The sequence below is a fragment of the Narcine bancroftii genome, chromosome 14 (assembly GCF_036971445.1).
Source record: "Narcine bancroftii isolate sNarBan1 chromosome 14, sNarBan1.hap1, whole genome shotgun sequence".
In the NCBI taxonomy this organism is placed as follows: Eukaryota; Metazoa; Chordata; class Chondrichthyes; order Torpediniformes; family Narcinidae; genus Narcine; species Narcine bancroftii.
The window spans coordinates 61,650,327-61,676,362 of record NC_091482.1 but is presented as its reverse complement, the minus strand read 5'-3'; the positions used below and the strand labels follow the sequence as shown (position 1 = coordinate 61,676,362).

Sequence of the window (26,036 nt, the reverse complement as noted above, 5' to 3'; positions counted from 1 at the left end):
TGGGGGCTCGGGTTTCCTCTGCCCTTTAAAATGTACCTGGGGTGTAGGTAAATGAGGTGTAAATTGGGTGGCATGGACTCATAGGGCCAAATTGGCCTGTTACAGTGCTGTATGTTTAAAATTAAAATTAATTAAAATTGATCAATCTACATTAATGCAGACCCTTACGTCCACATTTTGACAACTTTACCAATTTTCATGTTATTTGTAAGCTTACTGAACAGCACACCTACATTTTCATCTGAATGGTTCCAGCACTGATCCTTGAAGAACACCACTGGTTAAGGACATCCATCCAAAATAACACCCCTCCACCACTCCCCTCTGCCTTCCATGGCCAAATCAATTTTGAATCTAATCCACCAAATCTCCTTGGATCTCCATGGATCCCATGTCCTTAATATTCTGGATTAGTCCACCATAAGAGACCATGTCAAACATTTTACGGAAGTCCACATAGATAATATCCACTACCCTAGCCTTATCAAGCATCTTCATCACCTCCTCAAGGTAGTACCTGCCAGATTTTCATGCTTTTAGCAGGTTTTGCTTAGTGGAGCTTGCTATTCCCCACTAACTCCATCCATACGAATAGTGTTCATAAATGAAACCAGATCCATTAAGGGAGAATTTATATGTTAAGTTTGTCAAACTGCCTAAGGGAGGAATTCTGGCAAGCATTGCCAGGTTTACTGAGAGTGAACATATTTGTGTGTGATGCTAATTTACATTCCTTGCAGAGAGACAGCTGCCTGAGGGAGAAATTCAGAGATCATATAAAGCATCTGCCCTGTATCAGAATGAACCTGTACAAACATTTATTATAAAACATATTTGTCAAAATATGAAGCTGAGTTAGAAGGTTGCACACCCTAAAATAAAAAAAAATAGATATTTCTGTTGGTCTGCATGAAAATAGAAAGAACACATCTGCCCTGTTGAATGAGAGAAATGAGTGTGAGGAACTTTGCTGAGTCACTAGATTTCAGATTTATTGTTAGAGTACATTCATGAAATCACATACAACCCTGAGATTCTTTTTTCTGCAGGCGAGGTAGAATTACCTCTTTTTGGTAGGGGGAAAAAAACTGTACACAGCCTATATATGTAAACAAATAAAGAACTGTAAACAGATTATGAATGTAATCAAACTGACTGTGCAATACAGAGAGAATTAAAAAATAAAGTGTACAAGAATCCTTAAATTAGCCCCTGATTGATTGTGTTATTGAGACTCAAACTAATAAACAAAATCAAACCACTTCCAGTTTATTTTTCTCCAAGTGAGTTTTGTGTTTACTCAGAATCTCTTTTCTACTTACTTTAAAATTACTCTCAGAATGGATTGACCAGTTGTTTTTTGGTTTTTTTTGAGGGTGGGGTTTAAAATCTTTTTTTTTCCATCTGTAATGGAGGATTAAAACCATGTACCCAGATGCTTTTTGCTTATGTGGAACTGACGACACTGGGTCCACATGCAGGTCACCTTACTTTCAGAACTAGCAGATGTAATTAAACTCAGCCATGGGGACTTATCTGAAGATACACTTTGAAATGGAATTCCACTGTGAGGCCCAGGGAAAGCAGTTGTCAAATGCAACACTCTGATATTGACGAATTGGTCACAACCTGTCTTGCTCAAGAAGTTTTAATAAGTATTTGTATCTACGAGATAAACCAGGAAATTATAACATCCTGGTTCCATAATAATTAATCTTCTAAATTGTAGAATGTAATGTTCAGTTTTGATTTTGACTGACAAATATTAGAAGGAGTAGGCGCATGATTAATTGTTTTTGGGGTATATAAGCCTGTGGTCCTGCTGCTGAAGTTTAGACTCTCCGAGGGGTGGGAACACCCCTTGTCAAGAAGGAAGAACAGCCAGAGTCCGAGCAACGTCCCGGTCGGGGGAGGTGGAGAAGCTGCTACCGGCGCCCTGACAACCTACTACAAGTGTGCAGTCGTTGCCTCGCTTTGGCAGTTGGGACCAGTCCAAGCGTTGATAAGTATAGTTGGAAAGGGCTTGCATATTGTAGTGTGAAATCAGCTTTTAAATTAGTAATAAACTTTTGTATAAACTGAACTGCTCTCGGTGTGTGTGTCTATTTTCTTTCGGTAGCTCAAACACTGTGACCAATCTAAAATGAACAAAATGAGAGGTATAAGTTTACCCAAGACACCATCTTAGGTTTTTTTTTGTTTTATGCATTAACTTTTTATTTCCTTTCTCAATATAACTGTCAATATCTGGAAATGTATTTATTTGAAAGTACTTGATTGTAATATTCAAGGACAATGTATATTACTTTTGTATTTTCTGTATATTATTCCATGTTTTCTTCCATGTGGAAAATTAGTAAAAAGAAAGATTTTGTTGTTGAGGAGTCTGGAGGGGTAGCAGCTGTTCCTGAACCTGGTGGTGCGAGTCTTGTGGCACCAATACCTTTTTCCTGATGGCAGCAGTGAGAACAGAGAGTGTGCTGGGTGGTGTGGATCTTTGATGATTTCTGCTGCTAATGGCAGCAATCCCTGTAGATGTACTCAATAATGGGGAAGGTTTTCCCTGTAATGTCCTGGGCTGCGACCACTACCTTTTGTGGGGGCTTTACGCTCAGAGGTATTCATGTTTCCGTATCAGACAGTGATGCAGCTGGTCAGCACACCTTCCACATCACCTCTATAGAAATTTGTAGAGGGTTTCCGATGTCATACCAAACCTTCATAAACTCCTGAAGAAATAGAGGCATTGACGTGCTTTCTTCATCTTGTCATTGGTGTGTTGGGTCCAGGAAAGATCCTCCAAGATAGTGACTCCCAAGAGCTTAAATTTGTTCACTCTCTCCACCTCTGATCCCCAATGATCACTGGATTGTATATCTCTAGCTTTCCTTTCCTGAAGTCAACAATCTGCTCCTTAGTTTTGGTGACATTCAGTGCAAGGTTGTTGTTGGTGCACCATTCAGCCAAATTTTCAATCTCCCTCCTGTATGCTGAATCATCGCCTTTCTTTATACAACCCACTAACGTGGGATCATCAGTAAATCTGTAAATGGTGTTATTGTTGTAGGTGTAAAGTAAGAAGAGCAGGGGGCTAAGAACACAGCCCTGTGATGATAGAGATTGTGGAGATGTTCTTACCAATCCTCACTGATTGTGGTCTAGAAGTGAAGAAATCCAGGATCCAATTACACAGTCCCAGGTCTTGGAGTTTGCTGATTAGTTTTGAGGGGTTGATGGTGTTAAATTCCAAACTGTAGTCGATAAAGAGCGTCCTGATGAATGCGTCTTTACTGTCCAGGTATTCCAGGGCTTTATGTAGAGCCAGTGAGTTGGCATCCACCTTAGACCTGTTGCTAAGAAAGACGAACTGGAATGTATCCATGTCACTACTCAGGAGTGACAGGAGCTGATATGCTTCAACACCAGCCTTTCAAAACGCTTAATCACTGTTGATGTGAGTGCTACTGGTTGATAGTTATTAAGGAAGGTTACTACACTCTTCATGGACACTGATATGATTGATACCTATTTGAAACAGGTGATTCTCATGCCCTGCTAGAGTGAGATATTGAAGATATCCGTGAAAACATTGGTCGGCTTACTCGTTAAACTCAATAAAATATTTTAAAGAGAAAATAAGTTGGTTGGCACAGATTTTTAATACTCAAGTCAGGTTCTCCGTCTGTACTGGATGCTTTTCTTGGATTCACTTTCCTGAAGGCAGCATGAATGTCATCTTCAGATACAGACAGAATGGGATCATCAGGGAACATTTGGTTGCAGAGGGGTGGTTCTTCGATGTTACTGTCGTCAAATCGGGTGCAGAAGGCATTGAGATCCTGTGGGAGCCAAGCTTTGCTGTCTGATATTTCACCGGATATGGGTTTTGTAGCAGGTTATTTAGGTCCTGCCACAGCTGTCAGGTGTCCCTTGTTGTTTCCACCTGGAATCTCCACTTTGTCCTAGAGATAGCTTTTCGCAGGTCACACCTGCTCATGTATCGATCTGGATCTCCAGCCTTAAATGCCTGTGATCTGGCTCTCAGCAGATTCTGGATTTCATTATTCATTCAGGGCTTCTGGTTGGGGAAAGCCCTGAATGATTCACATCCACAGCTGTTTTGATAAAGTCTGTGACTGCACTGGTCTATATGAGTCACATATAAATTTTACATTGTCTTAATTCACAAAAAAAGTGAAAAATCCTTGAGAATTTCACCTCATATTCTAATATTGAGATTATACATTGTGATTATCTAAATATACCAATCTCTTGTTAATAAATCCATTTGTATGTCAATGGAGAGAGTTGTATAGAGAAAAAACAAGCAAAGGAACATGTAAAAACTGAAATCCAGTTTGTAGAAAAAAAATCAAATATAAGGACAAAAGAAAAAAAAGAAAAAACCCCATACTCATCTAACCTCTCACACTAAAAATGATCACCAGCAAATAAATTGTAAAGAATTGAATATTGTCTCTCAGACGACAGATAGGAAACCCCCAGAGTACCCCGGCCTAAGTAATCAAATTATGACAGGAGTCCATGATTGGGACCCAAATCCTGGCAAATTGAGGTGTTTTTTATGTAAATCGATAAGTTGTCATATGTCTGAAACATAATGAATTGACAATTTTAATTTCTGCTTTGGACCTCAACTTGTCTTAGTCCCTTAAAGGCTTCACAGTTTATTACTGTCGCAATACTTCAAATGTAAATATCAAGGGCCATAAAGCTTTTACAATCAGAAGAAGAAATTAGAGAAGATTATTAATTTTGTTTCTGCCTCATATATACCTGGGGTAATTATTATTCTTTTCTCAAAAACAGACAGTGGCAAAAGACCCAGAATGTTTTGGTAGATCACTTAGCTGATACAAAACTGGTCTATAAGTGTTTCACTCTCTCAGCATTTCCCCAAGAGGTCAGTCACAAACACATTTTCAATCCCTGAAAAGACTGAAATTAAAACCTCTGCTCTCACAAAGATCATACAAGATGAAGCTGACCTAATGATGGCATTTATGACAATAAAAGAATTTAATAGTCAATGTGAGGAAGACATTTCCACTTTTCAGGAATTCAAGGGATCTCTGCAGCAACTGTACCACACTGTGATGCAGCTGGCCAGGATGCTCTCAATACAGCTCCTGTAGAAGGTTGACCTAATGGTGGCCGGTAGCTTTGCCTGCTTCAGTCTTCTTTGGAATTGCAGCCACTGTTGCGCCTTCCTGATAAGTGAGGAGATGTTGTGTGTCCATGATAAGATCACTAGTTAAATGAACTCCAAGGAATTTGGTGCTGCCCACTCTCTCCACTACAGAAAAAAAAACACAAAAATCTGTGGACCCATAGTTGAAGTAGAAACGCACAATGCTCAAGCACGAAATGTCAGTTATGTATTTTTACCTTTGCTCTATAAAGTTTGTCCTGCTGAACCTTCTCTAGCATTGTGTGTTTTTACTCTCCACTACAGAGTTGTTGATGTGCAGTGGAGGGTGGTCATTCCTGGTCCTCCTGAAGTCCACGATCATCTTGTCCATATTGGGACTCTTCAGTAACCTATCTTACCTCCTAAGGTGGTTAGTTTGATAACAAAACGTCAAGGCTCCTCTCATTTAGGACAGAAATCACCATCGTCTCCAGTATATCACCACAATCTTTGGCTTTGTTAGGAACTCATCATGAAGCATACATATAGAACATAAAACAGTGCAGCACAGTCCCTTCGACCACAATGTCACGGCAATCCATATAAAGATATTCCATCATCAATCTAACCCATCCTTACCTCACCCTCTATTTTTCTTACATCCTTATGTCCACTAAGTCTTTTGATGTCCCAACATCACCTCCAGCAATGCGTTTGAGGCACCCACCACTCTGGGTAAAAACCTCTGCCGTGTTCCGTAAACTCTTTTCCACTCACCTTAAACAGTTCCTTTGGAACTGGCAATTGCAGCCCTGGGAAAAAGGTGCTGATTAAGCCTCTCATAATCTTGTACTCCTCTATTAAGTTGTCCCTCATTACGCCAAAGAGAAAATTCTCAGATTGGCCAACCTTTCTTCATAAGACATGCTCCAATCCAGGCAACGTTCTGCTAAATCTCCTCTGCATTCTCTCTAAATAGAGTTTCCATATCCTTCCTATAATGAGTTAGCCAGAAATGAACACAATACTCTAAGTGTGGTCTAACCAGTTGTATAGAGTTATAACATTCCTGGAACAGTGATCTCTGCCCTCCTGAATTCTTCTGAGATGTGAGATACCTACAGCTCTGGAAAGGTTTAATCAATATTGTCTCTACAAATTCTTTTAAAGGCAATGGTTGGCTATGAACACATTATTAATGTCCTCTTAACTACATCTTCCACAGGGCAACTTCCATTGTTCCCATTATTTGTATCAAAACTGGTCAGTTTTGCTGTTGGTTATCTCTGTGTATTATTCACTTAATTTTCTCCCTCCACTAACACAGCCGATGAGGCATTTCCTACAGCTCCGGATTTCAGTTTTTACATGGTCCTTTGCTTGCTTTCTCTCTATACAACTCTCTCCATTGACATACAGATGGATTTATTAACAATCATTATATATTTTTTTCCCCATGATGTCAATGACATTTGCTTTGTTTAGCCATTCCTTCCCCCACCCTTACCTAACAACAACTTACCTGCTTGCAGTTCTAAAAGTGAATGAGTGAAACTTTGCCTGGCCTGCTATGGGTTTCAAGCATTTTTGTTTTTTTAAATTTTAAAAAGTTATTGTAGAGCCGAAGATTTGTGGAAAATATAGAACATTACAGCACTATACAGGTACTTCGGCCCTTGATGTTGTGCCGCCAATATATTCTTACAAAAGAAAAACAAAATCCTTTCTACCTCATAACCAACAATTTTTCTTTCACCCATTTTTTAATAAAATTTTTCACACTGTGAACCATATCAACCAAAATATAAACAAACATTTCTCATTCAATATACACAGTGGCATTTTCTCTCTTGTTTTCCCCTCTACCCTTCCTCCCCCCTCCAAAACCAATAAATATTCAACATATACAATTCAATAAAACCATTAAACAATGTCATCACACAATGAAAAATAAACAAGAAAAATGCGTCATCTACTTTTACACACTGGATCAAGCCGTTTTGTCTCCTTATCAATTTAGGGGGTGGAGGTCCGAGGCAAGCTCTCCCTGTTATGTTCCATGTATGGTTCCTAAATTTGTTCAAATAATCTGACTTTAATTTTTAAATTTGTTATTTTTTTCCAATGGAATACATTTATTCATTTCCATTGCTGTATTCTCAGGCTTTCTTCCATTTTCCCAAGTTGACATTATACAATTTTTTGCTACTGCTAAGTCTATCATAATGAATCTTTTTTGCGCTTTATCCAATTTGAGGCCTAATTCATTACTTCTTAATTCATTACTTCTTATGTTCTTTGGCTTGGCTTCGCGGACGAAGATTTATGGAGGGGGTAAAAAAGTCCACGTCAGCTGCAGGCTCGTTTGTGGCTGACCAGTCCGATGCGGGACAGGCAGACACGATTGCAGCGGTTGCAAGGGAAAATTGGTTGGTTGGGGTTGGGTGTTGGGTTTTTCCTCCTTTGCCTTTTGTCAGTGAGGTGGGCTCTGCGGTCTTCTTCAAAGGAGGCTGCTGCCCGCCAAACTGTTACTTAAAAGAAAAATCTCTGGATTTTTTGGTATGTTATTTTTTGTGATTTTATTTTATTTTATATCTGATTTAGATCTTCCCAAAATGTATTCACTTTCGTACATGCCCAAATTGCATGTATTGTTGTTCCCATTTCCTTCTTACAGCGAAAACATCTATCTGATAACGATAGATCCCATTCTTTTAATTTTTGAGGAGTGATAACCTGTGTAACCAATTATACTGTATCATAAACCTTGTGTTTATTGTATTCTTCATAGTTCCAGAACATAACTTTTCCCATGCTTCATTTTTTAACTTTATATCCTTTTCACACTTTTGTTTAGGTTTATAGCTCATTTCATAATTTTCCTTATCTTGCAGCTTAATGTACATGTTCATTATAAATCTTTTAATTATCATTGTGTCTGTAATCACATATTCAAACCTGCTTCCTTCTGGTAATCTCAGTCTGTTTCCCAATTTATCCTTTAAAAAAGCTTTCAGTTGGTGATATGCAAACATTGTACCATGAGTTATTCCATATTTGTACTTCAACTGTTCAAATGTTAATAAATTATTTCTCAAAAAACAATTTTCTATTCTTTTAATTCCTTTTCTCTCCCATTCTCTAAAGGAAAGGTTATCTATTGTAAAAGGGATTAATGGGTTTTGTGTCAATAACAATTTTGGTATTTGGTAATTCTTTTTTTTCCGTTCTAAGTGGATCTTCTTCCATATATTAAGTAAATGTTGCAATACTGGTGAGCTTTTATATTGCACCAGCTTTTCATCCCACTTATAAAGTATATGTTCCTCTCCCCTATTTTATCTAGTTCTATCTTAGTTTTTTTTTTAAGTTCTATCTTAGTTCAGACTGGTTTTCCCCTTGTCTGGTAAAAGTCTGATAAATACCAATTGTGTGGCTCTATAATAATTTTTAAAGTTTGGTAACTACAAACCACCTTGGTTGTACCTCTCTGTTAATTTATCTAATGCTACCCTCGGTTTCCCCCCTTTCCACAAGAATTTCCTTATTATTCTCTTTAGTTCATTAAAGAATTATAAATTCCTTCATGTCTGCCCTTCTTCACCCTCCTTCAGGCCCACTATCTTTATGTTGTTTTGCCTACTATAAGTTTCCAACATAACAATTTTCTGAGCTAACAATTCTTGTGTCTCTTTAATTTTTTTGTCACTTTCTTCCAATTTTCCTCTTAAGTTATTTACTTCCATTTCTACAGCCGTTTCTCATTCTTCCACATTTTCTACTCTTTTCCCTATTTCTGTCATGACCTGTTATAAACTTTGCATTTTATCTTCTGTTCTTTTCATTTTTCTTTTAATTGCACTAAATTCTAATGACAACTATTCTTTTAATGCTCTCATTTGTTCTTCAAAAAAAAAAAGCTTTATCTATATTCTGTCCATCTGTTTTACCTTCTATTTCTCTGTGAAGATCTTGGTCTTCTTCTTCCTCTTCTTCTGTGTCTGTACTTGTGTTTGTGTCTTCTTCTCTTCTTTGTATCTGTGTCTCTTCTGATTCTCCTGATAAGTTGCTTGTATCACTTTGTCGAGCCTCTTCTTGTTGATCCTCCCCTCCTGAGCTGCTCATCTGTCGGGCCTCCTGCTGCTGCTCCTCTTGCCCTTCACCTCGTCGACTTTCTTCCTCGCCTGGTTCCTCACTCCCTCTCCTGCCGCCTTCCTCATCTTCCAGCTGAGAGCCCTGGTGTCGGGTGTCCCTCAGCTGGTCGCGCCGTGGTTGCCCGCTCCTCGGCTGAGCCCCCCCTCCCGTCTGTGTTTCCTTTTACCTTTGATTGCACACTGCGTACTTTTGTTTGGCTCAGAGAGCCATTTTTGCAGTCCACTGGTCAGGGGGTCGCGACTCCGCGGGCCGGCACCAACCTTGGAGATCAGGTGCTCTTCGCCACCACGGCTCCCTGTTCCTTCGTGCAGGTAAGGCCTTCTTCTTTCTTTTCTGGTGACTTTTCTTCTTTTTTCCCCCCATTGTTTTAACTTTTCCTTCTTGGGTGCCATCTTCTTTCTCTACTCTGCAACTTTATCTTCTATTTCTTATACTTTATATTTGCTAAGCTTTGTCTTTTCTTGACTTTTTTTTCTGGAGAGGGCTGGTTTTACCCTACCGGCCACTACTCCGTCACGCGACTCCCTTTCATGCATTTAAGAGTCTCTTAAATGTCCCTAATGTTTCAGCCTCCACCACCATCCCTGGCAAGGCATTCCAGGCACCCACCACTCTCTAGGTTTTAAAAAAAACCATACCCCTGATGCCTCCCCTCAGCTTTCTTCCCTTCACTTTGTGCAGATGTCCTGTGGTGTTTGCAAATTCAGCCCTGGGGAAATAGGCACTGGCTGTCCCTCAGAATCTTGTAGACCTCTATTGTCACCTCTCTGCTCCAGAAAGAAAAGTCCCAGCTCTGTTAACCTAAATATAAACGAAGAATGCTGGAAATACTCAGCAGGTCAGGCAGCATCTATAGAGAACAAATGATCCAGATCCAGATCTGAGAAACAGCAAAAGACCGTATGTCTAAACGACTTGTGAAGTAACTTGACGGAATTTACACAGTCACAGGAAATAGAAAGGTGAAAATAAAGCCCACGGGTAATGAATAACATCAATAAATAAGCTGCAAGGTCCGGTTGAAACTGAATCAAAGTTCCCACACGTTTGCGTCGACCTGAGGGATAGGAGACGCACTGCTGAATCGGTTATGTAACGTTCAACCTGATTGGATGTTTCCCCAGACATGCTCCGAAGCTTTGATTGGTTACGTTTTGCTATCGAGTAAGACCCAATTGCTGATTGGTCAAACGGGAAAGCCAGGTTTCTGATTGGTTGGGGCGTGGAACGCGCGCTTTCGTGCCGAGCGTGGGGAGGTGTCGGGGCCTGAAGTGTTTGGGGTTCCCAGTCGCTAAAAAACGTATTTTATATTTATTTCCATTGTTTTTTAAAGATCTGTTAAAGGCCGCGGCGAGCTGGCAAAGGTGGTGATGGCAGCGTGGGGCTTGGAGGGGAATGTGAGATTGATGGCGCTGGGGAGTGGAGGGGGAGGAAATATGGGAGGGATGGGGCTGGGGGGCAGCGTGGGAGGGGGGGAGCGTGGGAGGGGGGGAGCGTGGGAGGGGGGGAGCGTGGGAGGGGGGGAGCGTGGGAGGGGGGGAGCGTGGGAGGGGGGGAGCGTGGGAGGGGGGGAGCGTGGGGGGGGGGAGCGTGGGAGGGGGGGAGCGTGGGAGGGGGGGAGCGTGGGAGGGGGGGAGCGTGGGAGGGGGGGGAGGGTGGGAGGGGGGGAGGGTGGGAGGGGGGGAGCGTGGGGGGGGATGAGGCTGGGGCTGGGGCAACGTGGGAGGGATTGCGCTGGGAGAATGTGGGGTGGGAGGGAAGGGGGGAATGAGTTAAAGGAAGTTATTGAGGGTGATGACAAGTTCTGCCAGCTGGAGGAGGGTGGTGGTGGATCTATTTGTCCAGATAAAAAACAAAGGGGTATGAGGCCTTTGGCAGACGGAGATGTGATAGTGATTGGATGCCCATAGTAAGGATGAGGTGGTTGAGTTCAGGAACTGGAAGTTGGAAGTAATGGAGGGCATATCCTGGATGGAAGTAGGGAGGGACTGGACCTGGGCTCCTCAAAGCTTCCTCTGCTACATTGACATTAGTTTTGCCTCATGCTCCCATGATGAGCTTTTCGATTTCATCCACTTTGCTGTTAAAGTTCACCCTCACAAATTAACTTGGTCCATCTCTAGCAACTCTCAATTTCTCTGTCTCCATCCCCGGAGACAAACTCTCCAACAGAATCTCCTACTCCCACAGCTACCTCAATTGTACCTCTTCACACCCTGTCCCCTGTAATGATTCTTTTTCCTCAATTCGTCTGCCTCATTTGCTCCAAGGATGAAGTCTTCCATGCAAGAACATCAGAGATGTCCTCCTTCTTCAAACAATATGGCTTCCATTCTACCACCATCAACTCGGCCCTTGCCTACATACCCTGCATAACCTGCACATCTGCCCTGGCCTCCTCCACCTCTACTTCCACGTTCAACAAGAACAGGATTTCCCTTGTTCTCGTGCAGCCCCCAGTCCAAACCATCGGCAACCTGAGCTCCAGATCTTTTCATCCAACATACCATCCTCTGCCATTTCTACCACCTACTGTGTGATCCCATCATCAGATACATCTTCATGGCTCCTCCCTGTCTGCATTCTGCAGGAACCACTCCCTTGTCCACTCCTTCCTTCTCACCAGTTGCCCTTGGCACCTACCCCTGTGTCTGCAAGTGCTGCTCCACTTGCACCCACACCTTTTCCGCCATAATTATTTTATTGTCATGCAATAAAACAAAAAGTAAAATTGCACAAAATTTCCTTTAGTCTGCCATAAGGTAGACAAAGAATCATTATCAGCTGCGCCTAGTGCCCTATACAATCAGAGAAAGAGAAGCAAAATAGAGTGTGTGTTTCCCCCCCCCCCCCCCCCGAGTCATGGAGTGACCATAAAATTTGCCTCCAGTGCTCATGGAGTCACGCAGCCCCCAGTCCAAACCATCGGCAACCTGAGCTCCGGATCCAAACCTCTGACACAATCAGGAAGCCTCCAGCAACCTTGGCATTCTCTTGCATCCCAGTTCTGATACCCAGTTCTCCTTCATCAGTCTCGAGCCATCTCCAGCAATTCACAGCCTGGTGTGAGCCCCTTGACTGCAGTGAGCTGCAGCCTTCGTGGGTTCCTCGCCCTGAGTCACCAACAGCCGCCCCACCCCTGTCTGTGTTTTTCAGCTTCAGAGCCCCAAACAGGGTCCTTCCATGTGAAGCAGCACTTCACTTGTGATTCCATAGGGGACATCTACAGCATCTGATGCTCCGGTTGTGGTCTCCTCTAGAGACGACGCAGACTGGGAGATTGCTTTGTTGAGCACCTCGGCTCTGTCCTCTGCAATAAGAGTGGATCTCCCAGTGACCACTCATTTCAATTCCCCACCCCATTCCTTTGCCTACATGACTGTCCATGGTCTCGCGCTCTTCCAGACATGAGACCACCTGCAAATTGGAGGAACAGCACCTCATATTCCATTTGGACACCCTACAACAGGATGGGTTCTTTGGTTTTTGTTAGTCCTCACCCACCTATTCCTATGTTTCCTTTCTCAGAGCTATGTGTGTCTTTCTCTCTCTTCCCTTTTCCTCTGACTCCTTTTCCCTAGCTCTGCTTCCACAGAGCCCCAAACAACTTCCCTTTCTCAGTCATTCCTCACTTTCTGTTCCTTGGCTCAGTATGTTTGGGAGGGGGCATGTCAGGGCAGCAGTGGGGGTGTGTGTTGGGGGGGGGGTTGTCAGAGCAATGTGTGACAGGGACGATTGAAGAGTGTGTTGAGAATGGAGTGGCAGAACTGATTGGAAAGCAATGAGAAAAATTCAGATAATCTGATGTCTTCTCATGCCTGTTCCTGCTCTCTGAAGGAACACTCTTTTGTTTTTATACAGCGTTTCCAGTTCCCCTAGTAAAATTGTTGAATTTGCCCACTCAGTTATCACTCAAGGTTACGTCAATTTGCTGTATAATTATTCATCACACTTTATCTCTTCTTGTTCTGCTTTTCTCTGGTCACTGATTCTCCAGACAGTAGAAACAGTTTCTCCTTACTTTTAGTATTAAAGCCCTTCTTAATTTTATATATTTTTATTAAATATCCCCTGAACAGTTGTTAGAATAATTGACATCACTGATTATTTTGAGTAAGCAAATGTGGGTAGCATGAGCCATAGACTGTGCAGGCACACAATGAGTAGAGCTGCAGAGACCTGGGTCCAATCTTTTTTTTTGTGATTCTTTTATTTATCGCACTATGAACCATATCAACCAATATATTTACAGATGCATCTCTTTAAATATTCACAGTGACATTTTCTCTTTTTTTCCTTCCCATCCCTCCCCCCTTCCCACCTCCCTCCAAAAACAGCAAATATTGGACATATAAAATACAATAAAACAATATTTTTATACAAAAGCAATACAAACAAAAAAGACGTATCGTCTACTTATTCACATTAACTCTGATCATGTTTATCTTCTTATCATTTTACGTGGTGGTGGTCCGAGGCCTGCTCTTTCTGTTATGTTCCAAATATGGTTCCCAGGTTTCCCCAATCAATGTAACTTTGTCTTTTAAATTATACGTGATTTTTTTTTCCCCAAGGGGATGCATTGAAACTTGGTTTTATATTCCATTAATGTTTATAGTCATTTAGTCCAACGTGGCCATCTTATATCTTTATTTTCACTTCTTTTCCGCCTTTTCACCACCTCCATCCCTTTTTTCCATTACTGTTTTTTAAGTTTTCCTTTTTAATCTCAATATATGACAACGCATTTAAGACATGAAATACCCCAACAATCCCCAGAAGCAATAACCCTTGAACCACAAATGAACCTCCCCTCCTTAGATTGCCTCCTGTCCTTTGACGGCAACCACAACTCCCCTTTTCATTCGTTTTGCAAACTTACTCGCAAGCGTCAACCGATTTCGCAGTGACCCTTATTCTACCCCCCCCAGCCCCCCCCAAGAGAACACTATTTTCCTATACTTATAACAATGCTCTCTCTCTTTTTTTCCCTTCTCTTATCCATCTTTAAATCTATTTTTGTATATTTTCTTGCCGGTCATCCTTTTTGTCACTCCTCCTCCTCTCTTCTCTTGTCCTGCAAATGTTCAGCAAATTCTTGGGTCTTCTTTGGGTCCGAGAACAGTCTATTTCGTTCCCCAGGAATGAATACTTTGAGTACCTCTGGATGTCTTGATATAAAGTTACACCCTTTCTTCCATAAGATTGTTTTAGCCGTGTTGAATTCCTTCCTCTTCTTTAAAAATTCGAAGCTTACATCCAGGTAAAAAAAAAAATTTTTCTCCCTTATATTCCAACGGCTTATTGTCTTCTCTAACCTTCTTTCTTGCCTGCTCCAGTATGTTTTCTCTTGTATGTCTTAGAAATTTTACCAATATGGATCTCAGTTTTTTAAAACATTTTTCACACTATGAACCAAACACAAACATTATCCTCTTGAATAAACACAGTGATGTGATGGCAGATTCGGTACTAGTGCTCTATGCACCCTTTCGATTTCTATTTCTTCATGTGAGTCTGTTATTCCCAGCACCTTCAGGATCCATCCTTTTATAAATTCATTCATATCTGACCCTTCTTTACCTTCTTTCAGGCCAACTATTTTTATTTTGTTTCGCCTACTGTAGTTTTCCAATACGTCAATTTTTTGTGACAATAAATCTTGTGTCTATTTAATTTTTTTCTCGCTCTCTTCCAACTTCCCTCAAATCATTTATCTCCATTTCTACAGCAGCTTCTCGTTCCTCCACATTTTCTACTCTTTTCCCTATTTCAGTCATGACCAACTCTAAGCTTTGCATTCTGTCTTCAGCTCTTTTCATTTTTCTTTTGATTGAACTAAATTCTAATGATGACCATTCTTTTTTTAAAAATTTTTTTATTTTTCACACCATAAATCACATTAGCCATGATACACACTTTTTCCTTTTCTCACATATACAGTGATATTTTCTCCCCCCCTCTCCCTCCTCCCAACCCACCCCCCCCATCCCCCCCCCCCCATCCCCCCCCCCCCATCCATTTAAGGTATACAATCTAGGATACATTAAACCAGTCAGACAATGTTGTCACTCAACAAAAATACACCAGAAATTCTACTGAGTCCATTCTTTTCTTTCCTTCTCCTTCCATCAACTTAGGTAATGATTGTCCCCGGTAGGTTTTCGCTATTGTATTTAATGTAAGGCTCCCATATTTGTTCGAATATTTCAATATTATTTCTTATGTTATTTTTTCTAATGGAATACATTTATTCATTTCTATATACCATTGTTGTATTTTCAAATTATCTTCCAATTTCCAGGTTGACATAATACATTTTTTTGCTACGGCTAGAGCTATCTTAACAAATCTTTTTTGTGCATCCTCCAAATGATGACCATTCTTTTAATGACCTCATTTGTTCTTCAAAAAAGGCTTTATCTAAACTTTGTCCTTCTATTTTACCTTCTTCTTTCCTTTGAAATTTTTGGTCTTCTTCCTCCTCTTATTCTGTGTCTGTATCTATGTCTGTGTCGTCTTCTTCTCTTCTCTGTATCTGTATATCTTCATCCTTCTCTGGTGAGCTGCTTCTGTATCCTTGTTGGGCCTCCTGTTGTTGGGCCTCCTGTTGTTGGCCCTCCTGTTGCTGGGCCTCCTGTTGCTGGGCCTCCTGTTGCTGGGCCTCCTGTTGCTGGGCCTCCTGTTGCTGGGCCTCCTGTTGCTGGGCCTCCTGTTGCTGGGCCTCCTGTTGTTGGGCCTCCTGCCGCAGGTCGTCCCCCTGCCGGTCGCCCTGTTGCTGCTCATCCTCTTCCTGCCCTTCATTCTCTTTCTCACCATTCTTCTTTTCTCCTTTCTTGTTTGCTTCCCCCAGCTGAATGCCCCAAATCTGGGCGTCTCTCAGCTGGCTGCTCCTCTGCTGAGTCCCCCTCCTGTTGGCATTGACCTCATCTTTTACTTGTGCACGCACAACTCTTCGCGCATGCGCAGTTGCCCACCTCTTCTTGGCTCTGAGAGCCATTTTTGGAGTCCGCCGGTCGGGAGGACACCGCTCCTCTGGGGACTCACCAACACTGGAGATCAGCCGCTCCCCTCCATGGTGGCTCTCTGCTCCGACGTGCAGGTAAGGCCTTCTTTCTTCTCCAATGATTTTCCTTCTTCCCTTTTCTCTGTTATTCTTACTTTTTCTCTTTTGGGTCCCATCTTTTGTCTCTTCTCTGTAACTTTCTCTTCCTGTATTTTATGTTTATTGAGCTCTTTTTTTACCTGGGTCCAATCTTGACTTTCATCCTGTCTGAATGGAGTTTCCACATTCTTCCTGTGACTTCATGGGTTTTCCCTGGATATTCTAGTTTTGTCCCACATCCAAAAGATGTCTGGATTGGCCACTACAAATGGTTCTGCTATGTAGGTGAATGGTAGCGTCTGGGGGAGTCGATGAGAATGAAGCAGGAGGAGTGAGTGTAGTATTGAAAAGGATGCTTGATCAGCAGTGAGTGAAAGGGACTGTTTCCTGACTATAATTTTGAACAGTATTGTATCCATGACTATTTATTTTGAGCAACATGTAAAGTTTTCTTTTATTTTCATCAGCTTGCATTTTGGAGTACTTTAACCTCCTATGATAGAAACTGTATTGGTTTACTTCACCAGATGCCATTTATTTGGTCTGAGCTTTTTGTCGTCCATGCCGTCCAATTAACCTTCAACCCCCGGTACATTAAAAGAGGCAGGAACAATTTTAAATTTGATTTTAAACTTTTGATGAAATTAATGATTAAAATTTCAAACCTTTTGTTTTCAATCCAAAATCATTAGTTTTAATTCAAAAAAACAAAGGATCCCCATATTCAATGTGGCCATTGAATATCTGGTTCTCAGTTGGTTGAAATCTAATAAACCTTGGAAATGCTTGAGTCAGGCAATATCAAAAGAAAAAGGGACAAAGTTGGTGAGCTTTCATCAGAATGAGTAGGGGAGCAATCAGGGTCACTTTTTGTTTCTTTTCTTCATTCAGTCGTTGTAGCAAAATTGGTCTGGTCTGGAAGGGTAAATTAGCTTGTACAGATATTTTCCATAGTTATAAACAACTGTTTCAATGAGCCTCCATGGGACAAGTAACAAGAACAAAAAGGATTTGTAGTCATGAGATACATAAGACATAGGAGTAGAAAGAGGCTATTCTGCCCCACCTGCTTAATCATGAACGGATCTATTTTCTCACTCAGCCCCGCTGCCTGGCCTTCTCCCACAACTGATACCCTGGCTAATCAAGAACCCATCAATCTCTGCCGGAAATACACCCAATGACTGGCCTCCACAACTGTCTATAATTTACCACCATTTAATTAAAATTTCTCTGCATCTCTGTTCTAATCGAACACCCTTTAATCCTCAAGTTTGTGCCTCATGTTCTAGACTCTCCCACCTTGGGAAACAACCTTTCTACATCTACACTAGCCATGCTTTTTAACGTTTGAAACATTTCAATGAGATTTCTCGCATTTTCCTAAATTCCAACGAGTACAAGCCAAGAGTTGTCGAATGCCCCTCATGTGATCATCTTTTCATTCCTGGAATTATCCTTGTGAACCTCCTCTGAACCCTCTCCAACATCAACACATCCTTTCTTAAATAAGGAGGCCAAAACTGCTCACAATACTCCAAGTGAGGTCTCACAAGTGCCTTATAAAGCCTCAACATCACATCCCTACTCTTGTATTCTTGAAATGAATTGCATTCTTTGCCACTGACTCAGCCTGGCAAGTTTACCTTCAGGCTATCCTGCATAAGGACTCCTAGATCCCTTTGCATCTGGGTATTTTCAATTTTCTCCCCATTTTGAAAACAATCTGCCTGTTTATTTTTTCTCTACCAAAGTGCATGTCCATACACATGCAAGAATACAAGAAAATAGGAGCACAAGTAGGCCACGTGGCCCCTCAAGCCTGGCCCACCATCACTGGCCTCAACTCCTATTTCATGCCAGTTCAGCAAACTTTCAAATATTTATGTATATCCACCTGAAATATATTGAATGATCTGACCTCCAGGGACTGAGAATTCCAAAGATTCACTCCCCTTTGAAAAAATAAATTTCTAAGCACCTCAGTTTTAAATAATCAACCACTAAATTTGTAACCGCAATCCTCTTCCTGATTCTCTGACCAGTGAAAACATTTCTACATCTACCCTGTCATTAACTTGCAATTTTATTCTTTTAAACCCACACTGTCCAAGCATCTCATCTAAAGAATTAGCCAGTTTAATTTAATTTGGACTACCACTTGTATTTCTACATATTTTTCTTTTAAGATAAAGGGACCAAACATGTATATAGTATTTTGGTTGAGTACTCACCAATTCCAAGTATGCCTGCAACCAATTTCACCCTTAAATTCCAGTCACCTTTTGCTGCCTTGTTGAATGTGCCTGTTAGCTTTTTGCAGTTTGTGCACGAGAACCCTCTGCATTGCATTCATTTCCAATCTCTCTCCATTTAGATATGCAGTGTATCTGGATTCCTTTTGTCTCTCACTTCCCTACATTAAACCTCAGTTACTCATTCTGTCATTATCCTGTTGCAGATGTTTGCATCACAAGTACCCTACCACCTATTTTCATAACATGGCAAACTTTAAAACCTTGCATTTAGTTTCTTCTTTCACTACTGAAAGTAAATAACAAACATTCAAGGGCCAAGAACTGACCCCAAGGTGTTTCACTAGGTACATTTCTCCAGACTGAAAATAAGCCATTTATTCCAACTCGGTTTTCTATGTGGCAGCTAATATTTTCTCCATACTTTAGGCTATTAATTGATGAACTAGCCTTTTTTCAAATGTGATTTGGAATTCTAATTGGCATCCAAATCAACAGGTCTCCTGTTATCAATTCTCCCTGTCATATCTTCAAAGAATTCAGCAAATTTGTCAAATATACTTTACCTTTCATGAAACCAATTTGACTCTGTTTGATTTAGTTTGGCTTTTTGAGATAATACTGATGTTTTCTTTTAGGGCAGGGCATCAGCACACGATCATTACTACTCCAAGATAAGGAAGGCCTACCATTCTTTCCTGAGACCATATTTTGGTAAGTCAGATCATCTTTCTGTGCTCCTTCTGCCGTTATACAGACAGTGCATAAAAAGTGAGGCTCCGGAAATCAGGACAGCTAGAAGGAGGCTGAAAAACGGTTGTAAGACTTCCTTGAGTCAGCAGATTGGGTGGTCAAGGCTCAATTGAGGATCTGAATGATTACACCAGGAGTATCACAGACTTCAAAACAGCTGTGAATGAGTGTATCCCCTCCAAATCGTTCAAGGTTTTCCCCCAACCAGAAGCCTTGGATGAAAAATAAAATAATCAGGAACCTGCTGAGAGCCAGATCACGGGCATTTAAAATCCAGAGATCCATATCACTACAGAAGGAGCAGGTATGACCTATGTAAATCCATCTCCTAGGTGAAGTGGAGTTTTTGGATGAAAATGGAAACCTCGAAGGATACCCAATAGCTGTGGAACACCCTAAATGACATAACCTGCTACAAAACAGAATCTGGAGAAAGCTTCACTCCCAGATAAACTCAATGCCTTCCATGCCCAATTCAACCAAAAGAACAAGAAAGAACCACTGCTTACCCCTGATGATGCTTTCCTGTCTGTATCCTGTCCAAGACGGGCTGCCTTCAGGAGAGTGGTCCAGATGGAGTTCCCAACCAAGTATTAAAAATCTGTGCTGATCAACTTACCAATGTATTCACGGATATCTTCAACATCTTACTCCGATAGGGCATGGTACCCACTTGTTTCAAAAAGACGGCAATCGTACCGGTACCCAAGACTACAATTTGGCATTTAACACCATCATTCCCTCAAAACTGAACCGCAAACTCCAAGATCTGGAACTCAACACCCCACTGTGTAATTGGATCCTTGATTTCCTCACCTCCAGACCACAATTTGAGGATTAGTAAGAACATCTCCTCCACGATCTCCATCAATACTGGAGCATCACAGGGGTCCATTCTTAAACCTCTGCTCTACTCACTTTACACCTTTGACTGTCTGGCTCAGTATGATATCAACACCATCTACAAATTCATTGATTATACCACGGTAGTAGGTTGTATTAAAATGTGTGATGAGTCAGCGTACAAGAGGGAGATTGAAAACTTGGCCGAATGGTGCACCAACAACAACCTCACTTTCAATGTTACCAAAGCTTGTATCTGATTGTTGAGTTCAGGAAGGGAAAACCAGAGGAATACGATCCTCTGGGGGATCAGAGGAGGAGAGGGTGAGCAAATTTAAGTTCTTGGGAGTCACTATCTCAGGGGATCTTTCCTGGCTCCAACACTAATGGCATCATGAAGAAAGCACGTCAGCACCTCTTCTTCCTCAGGAGTTTGCAGAGGTATGGTATGACATCAGAAATCCTGGCAAATTTCTACAGATGTGTGTTGGAAAGTATGCTGTCTGGTGTATCACTGTCTGGTATAGGGACACCATTACCCCCAAGTGTAAAGGTCTCCAAAAGGTAGTGGACACAGCCTATAGACATCACAGGCAAAAACCTCCCCACCATTGAGAACGTCTGCAGGAAATTCAGTCTTCAGAGAGCAGCAGCCTTCATTGAGGATCCACACCATTCAACATATTCTCTGTTCTCACTGCTGCCATCAGGAAAGAGGTATAGGTGCTACAATTCTCACACCTCCAGGTCCTGGAACAGCTGCAACCCCTCCACCATCAGACTCCTCAACAATAGACTAAATCAGGGACTCATTTAAGGACTCCTACATTTTCACTTGATTTTTTTTCCCCGCTGTATTGCACAGTTAATTTGTTTACATGTGAATATTGTGTACAGTTTTATTGCACCACCAATATGTGGTCATTCTGACTCTCCTGCAGGTAAAAGAATCTCAGGGTTGTACGTGATGCCATGTATGTTCTCTGACAAGAAATCGGAAATCTGAATCTCAGATTTCAAAGGTCTGTGAGGAATTGATGAGAAAGATGGGAGAATAAAGACACAAAACATAAGAGTGGAATCAGGCTATTTGGCCCATCAAGTCTGCCCCACCATTCCATCATGACTGACTTACTATGCTTTCCCACCCAATTCTCTTGCCTACTCTCCGCAATTCTTGATTCCCTTTCTGATCAACAATCTGTCTACCTCCATCTTAAATAAACCCAATGACTTGGTTTCTACAGTCATCTGCAGCAATGAATTGGTGAAGGATTAGCATAGCAAACGGTATCAGGTCAGTGATTGAAGGCTTAGAGGCTGATGCCAGGACAGTGCTTGGAGGGTCTAAGGAGTTACCAAGACTGTGCTCTTGGTTCTGGGACAGTGCTGGAAGTTCCACCAAGATAGTGCTTGAGGGACTGGGACAATGCTGAAAGATCTGGGCTGATGCCAACACAGTGCTCGAGGGTCCGGGCTATTGCCAAGACAGTGCTCGAGGGTCCGGGCTATCGCCAAGACAGTGCTCGAGGGTTCAGTCTGGAGCTGGAAGACATGGGCTAACGCCAGAACGGTGCTTGAGCGTCTGGGACAGTTTTTGAAGGGTCCAGGCCGACATGACATTAACTGAGGTATTTGACAGAGTGTCAGGTTGTTCATGATGTGTGACAGATTTTACTATACTTTTGACTTTACTAATCTGGCTTTCATTTTGATCTAAGGGGGATAGGACCCGTTGCAGTGATGAGTGATCCTTTGGAAAATGGGTTGTTCGATATCCCTGACAATAATGAAATAGAAGATGAAATTTTTCCACCACTTCCTCCTCCATCATCCCCTGGCCAGGGGTACGGCGAAGGTTTTGCTGAGGGAGGTGAGTCAGTTGTTTAAAATGAAACTTGGCTTTGTAGATAACTAATAAATTACTTTAAACCCGTGTTCAGGTGGAAAATTTCCACGGTACTTTGCAGTTCTTCCCCAGGGTAACCTTTTCTCTGATTATATTCTGAGTACATTCATTCAGAGTGGACCAGAATGTAGTTTACTCACTCTGCCACTCTGTGCATCTTGCAAAGGATTTTAAATCCTGATTGATAGATGGAGTTTATTCACACATTGCATGCTTGTGGAAATATCTGGCTCTTCGCAAGTGATGTACACCATCGCCTGTTGGGCTTGCACAGTGTTATCCTACAGCAAACAGTATATGATTTGTCATCACCTGAGCAATATCCATTTGTGATTTTGGGCCAGTATAAAGTGGGTGTGAGGAAGTGATGAAGAAACTTGGGCAGATCATGGTCTTAACTGGAGAATTGTGATCTGCTTCCTTTAGTTTTAAGAGGACCAATCTTTCTGGCTGTTGAGTCTTTATGGATTTCTTAGTCCACACAACAGACTTGGAGAGTGATCCAGTGCTTTCCATCCACCACACGTTTCTCAATTCCCTGCAGTTATTTTGCTTTGTAAATGTAAAAGGGTTTCTAGTCCATCTGCATAGCAAAGTGAAAGTGAATTCTTAAACTGGTTTTCAAGGATTTGAATGTGTTCTCTAGACTATTGGATGGCTAGCCATTATGGTAATGTACATTATTTTATCTATGTTTTGTTCTTCAGATGAAGCTGGACAAGAGGGAACTCAATCTAAGGAGCCTGTAGTTCTAAGGAAAAGTGTAAGAAGGCCACAGCCGAAACTGGATGCACAGCGGTAACTAAGCTTTGAACTATGTTAAAGTGGATGCTTTGTTTCCTATAACTGCTGCCCACAACTAGAACCAGTCCCCAGGCATTGGCTAGCATATTGAGAATTTAAAAACCAAATCAGAGTTATTTAGTAAGATGCTGGAACTCAGAAATAATGAGAGAAATTTCTGGTAAACCTCAACAGCCCAATCAGGATCTGTTTGGAGAGAAGTGGTTTGTGTCTTGGGATCTGCTGAGCACTTCCAGAAAACTCTGCTTTATTTTTGAAGGGCATCTCACATTGAACGAAAGAGTGGAAGTCCTCAGTGCTGATATATATTCCAGGTATTTTGGCAATAGGATTTTGATGTTGAAATTATGGACTCGTAGGATTACTTTGCAAGATCACAATTCCCCAGTTAAGACCAGGTCTGCCCAAGTTTCTTCATCACTCCCATCTCACATCCACCTTGCCTTTCACTGGCCCACAATCATGAATTGATATTGCTCAGGTGATGACAAATAGTGCATTGTTTGCCATATTATTGCCAGCAGGGAATTGTGCACACCATGTGCTATTGAGGGAGGTTAAAACTTTGCTGCCCCAATGCCAGCTGTTGTAATGGCAGGAGCTAAGGTGAAATTGACCTGTGCTTGGACATGGGGGTATGATGGGTTATAACCCAGACTCCGTTTACTGCATACTACTTCAGAAATGCTGGTGGTTGCATCTCCTCCCATTATTGCATATGAACCTTGAGAGTAAAAATTACCTGGAATAATCAGCCCGTGTAGGTTGGCGCTCTACTAACAGAATACTGCATGGTTGGAATTGTATCTTTCAGTTGGGACTGTGAACCGAACATATTTCCTCAGGAGATTAGGGAAAATTCTTGGACAGTATTTACAGAGGACATGAGAGATTTCCCTGATAGATGAGGCATTATCTAATCAGAACCACAAACTTGTGTAATTGCATACAGATACCAGGTTATCCACATTAAAACAGGAAGTATTCTGGGGCATGTCGAGGTCAGAAGCTGCGCTGGAAATCCTACACCTTCTGTTGATTGCGCAGCGCTCAGTGAGGATGCTGTGCCTTTTTTCTACAGAATATGTCAACTGTCGTATTGGATATTTACTTATTATGGCACAGAAGAAGGTCATTTGGCCTTTAGATCCATCTATCTGATCTTGTTATCCAAACATAAAATATCAGGACAGGGTTGCTTTTGAGATGTTTCCACTAATTTAAGTTTATTTGTCACTTTATGCCTGCTGTAAGGTGAAGAATTCATCTGTGGGCAGTCTTAACAGGTCAACTCAAACATTCATACAACTGTAGAAAGAAGTAGAGTAATTCATCAGTCCCAATCCCCTTTTCCCCCATTCTTGTCACCCTACACCTTCATCCAGCTCCCCACCCTTTCCCTTGCTTCCTCCAATCAGAGAGCACTTCTTAGCCCCCAACCCCACCTTATTTGGGCTTCTGCCTAGTATTCAGCATCCCTGATGAGGGACTTTGACCTGAAATGTTGACTGCCTATTGCTTTCCATGGATGCTGTGATGTGCTGAACTCCAGGGCACTTTTATGGATTGTTCCAGTTCTTCAATGTCTGCAGACTTGTGCAACCCCCTTTTTTCACCTGCAGCCCCACAGTCAATTCTTCCACATGTGCTCATTAACTTGGCTTTAGTTAATTTTGCCTTTAATCTACATGAAGGGGTAACTTGCAGTCACCATATTATCTATCAGCATATGTTTAGGAGGAAACCAGAATATGTGGGGAAACATGGTGAGAACATAAAAACTACACACAGCAACCAAGGTCCGGATCAGACATGGTTTCCTAGAATTGTGAGTCAGTAGGTACTAATAGGAAAAAAATGGGGTTGAGGTCCCAGAGGCGGAGTTTAGGGAACTAAGAAGCAAAAAGGAGGACAGCAAAGGTAGTTAATTGAAGAGGATGGGGAGAGGGTAGTGCAATGGCATCAGAAACAATCTGTTCAAGAGTTAAAGAATAGTAGAGAGATCATGGGTATATTCCTGGGTCACCAACCAGTGGAAGTGATGTATCTGCTGTTACAGGTGTTGGAGTCTGGAGAACAAAAACAATCTAGGGGAACTTGGGTCGAACAGCATATGTGAGGAGGAAACGATTCATTGATGTTTTGGGTCAAAATCCTTTATCAAAGTTTTGTCACCATCCAGTTTTACTAGATATTGCTTATCTGTTGTGTATTCAAGGTTGACTTCTGACCGAGGACTGCCAGCTTTACGAAATCTGTTTGACGGTGTCCGGTTTAAAGGCAAAGGACATGAGGTAGGCTGGAAAAAGCTTGAACTTGCTAAAAAATCAGTTGTTCATATTGTGACTTGATTCATCTCACTGGATGTGTTTACCTACATCAGCTTGTGATCTCAGTTTAAACTCCCTGTCCTTGTCAATAGAGATCTGAGCCTCAGATCCTGGACTTCCCATCCTAATCCACTTCCTTTCTTGCAGAATTTTCCTCAACCTTAGCTCATCTATTCTAATATTCCTTTATGTGCCTTGCGTCAGTTTGTTTGATATAAATCTTGTGATGTTTTACTGTTTTAAAGATGCTATACAGATACAAGATGCTATTGTTGCTATTCTGTCCCACGTGTATGTCTTTAATATGTGGTAAGAACACTGTACACCTGCTCCGATATGAAATTTCATCACCCAATAAGCAAAATTGCTGACATGTGTTTACATTTTGATTATGTAGCAGTTTCTTGATAGAACACCAATTGGTTGCAATGGGAAAATTCATTGGAAATGGAAATTAAATATGTGTGCTTGAATTCTTCTTTGTATTGTTAACCCTGTAGGGGGCAAGTCCCACAGGAAGCCAATATCCTTTGTATCTGGTTCATTTTATTACTCTGCATAAGACGTAGTGCATCTTTCATCAAACAATAACAATGAGAAACGGCATAAATTGACTTCAAAATGGTAAACATAAGCTACTGTTTTGATCATGGGTTAACCATGTACTACATGTACAACCGTGCATCTTGGCGCCTCACAATTCGGCGGGCAGCAACCTCCTTTGAAGAAG

At 41.6% G+C, this 26,036-nt stretch overlaps 1 protein-coding gene across 4 annotated transcripts in view; it reads left to right on the top strand.

Annotated features, from left to right (window-relative positions):
- Positions 1-26,036, top strand: part of tipin (timeless interacting protein) — a 36,214-nt gene that overhangs the window by 82 nt on the left and 10,096 nt on the right. Inside the window, exons 1-5 of one of the 4 annotated variants that reach the window (XM_069911314.1) lie at positions 10,532-10,607; positions 19,306-19,381; positions 21,985-22,136; positions 22,880-22,970; positions 25,195-25,270. In XM_069911314.1, coding sequence (XP_069767415.1) covers positions 22,007-22,136; positions 22,880-22,970; positions 25,195-25,270 — 297 coding nt within the window. In that variant the 5' untranslated portion in view covers positions 10,532-10,607; positions 19,306-19,381; positions 21,985-22,006. Of the gene's footprint in view, positions 1-10,531; positions 10,672-16,331; positions 16,410-19,305; positions 19,382-21,984; positions 22,137-22,879; positions 22,971-25,194; positions 25,271-26,036 lie in introns of those variants that run through there. The other 3 variants (XM_069911313.1, XM_069911315.1, XM_069911316.1) reach the window with 3 other exon arrangements.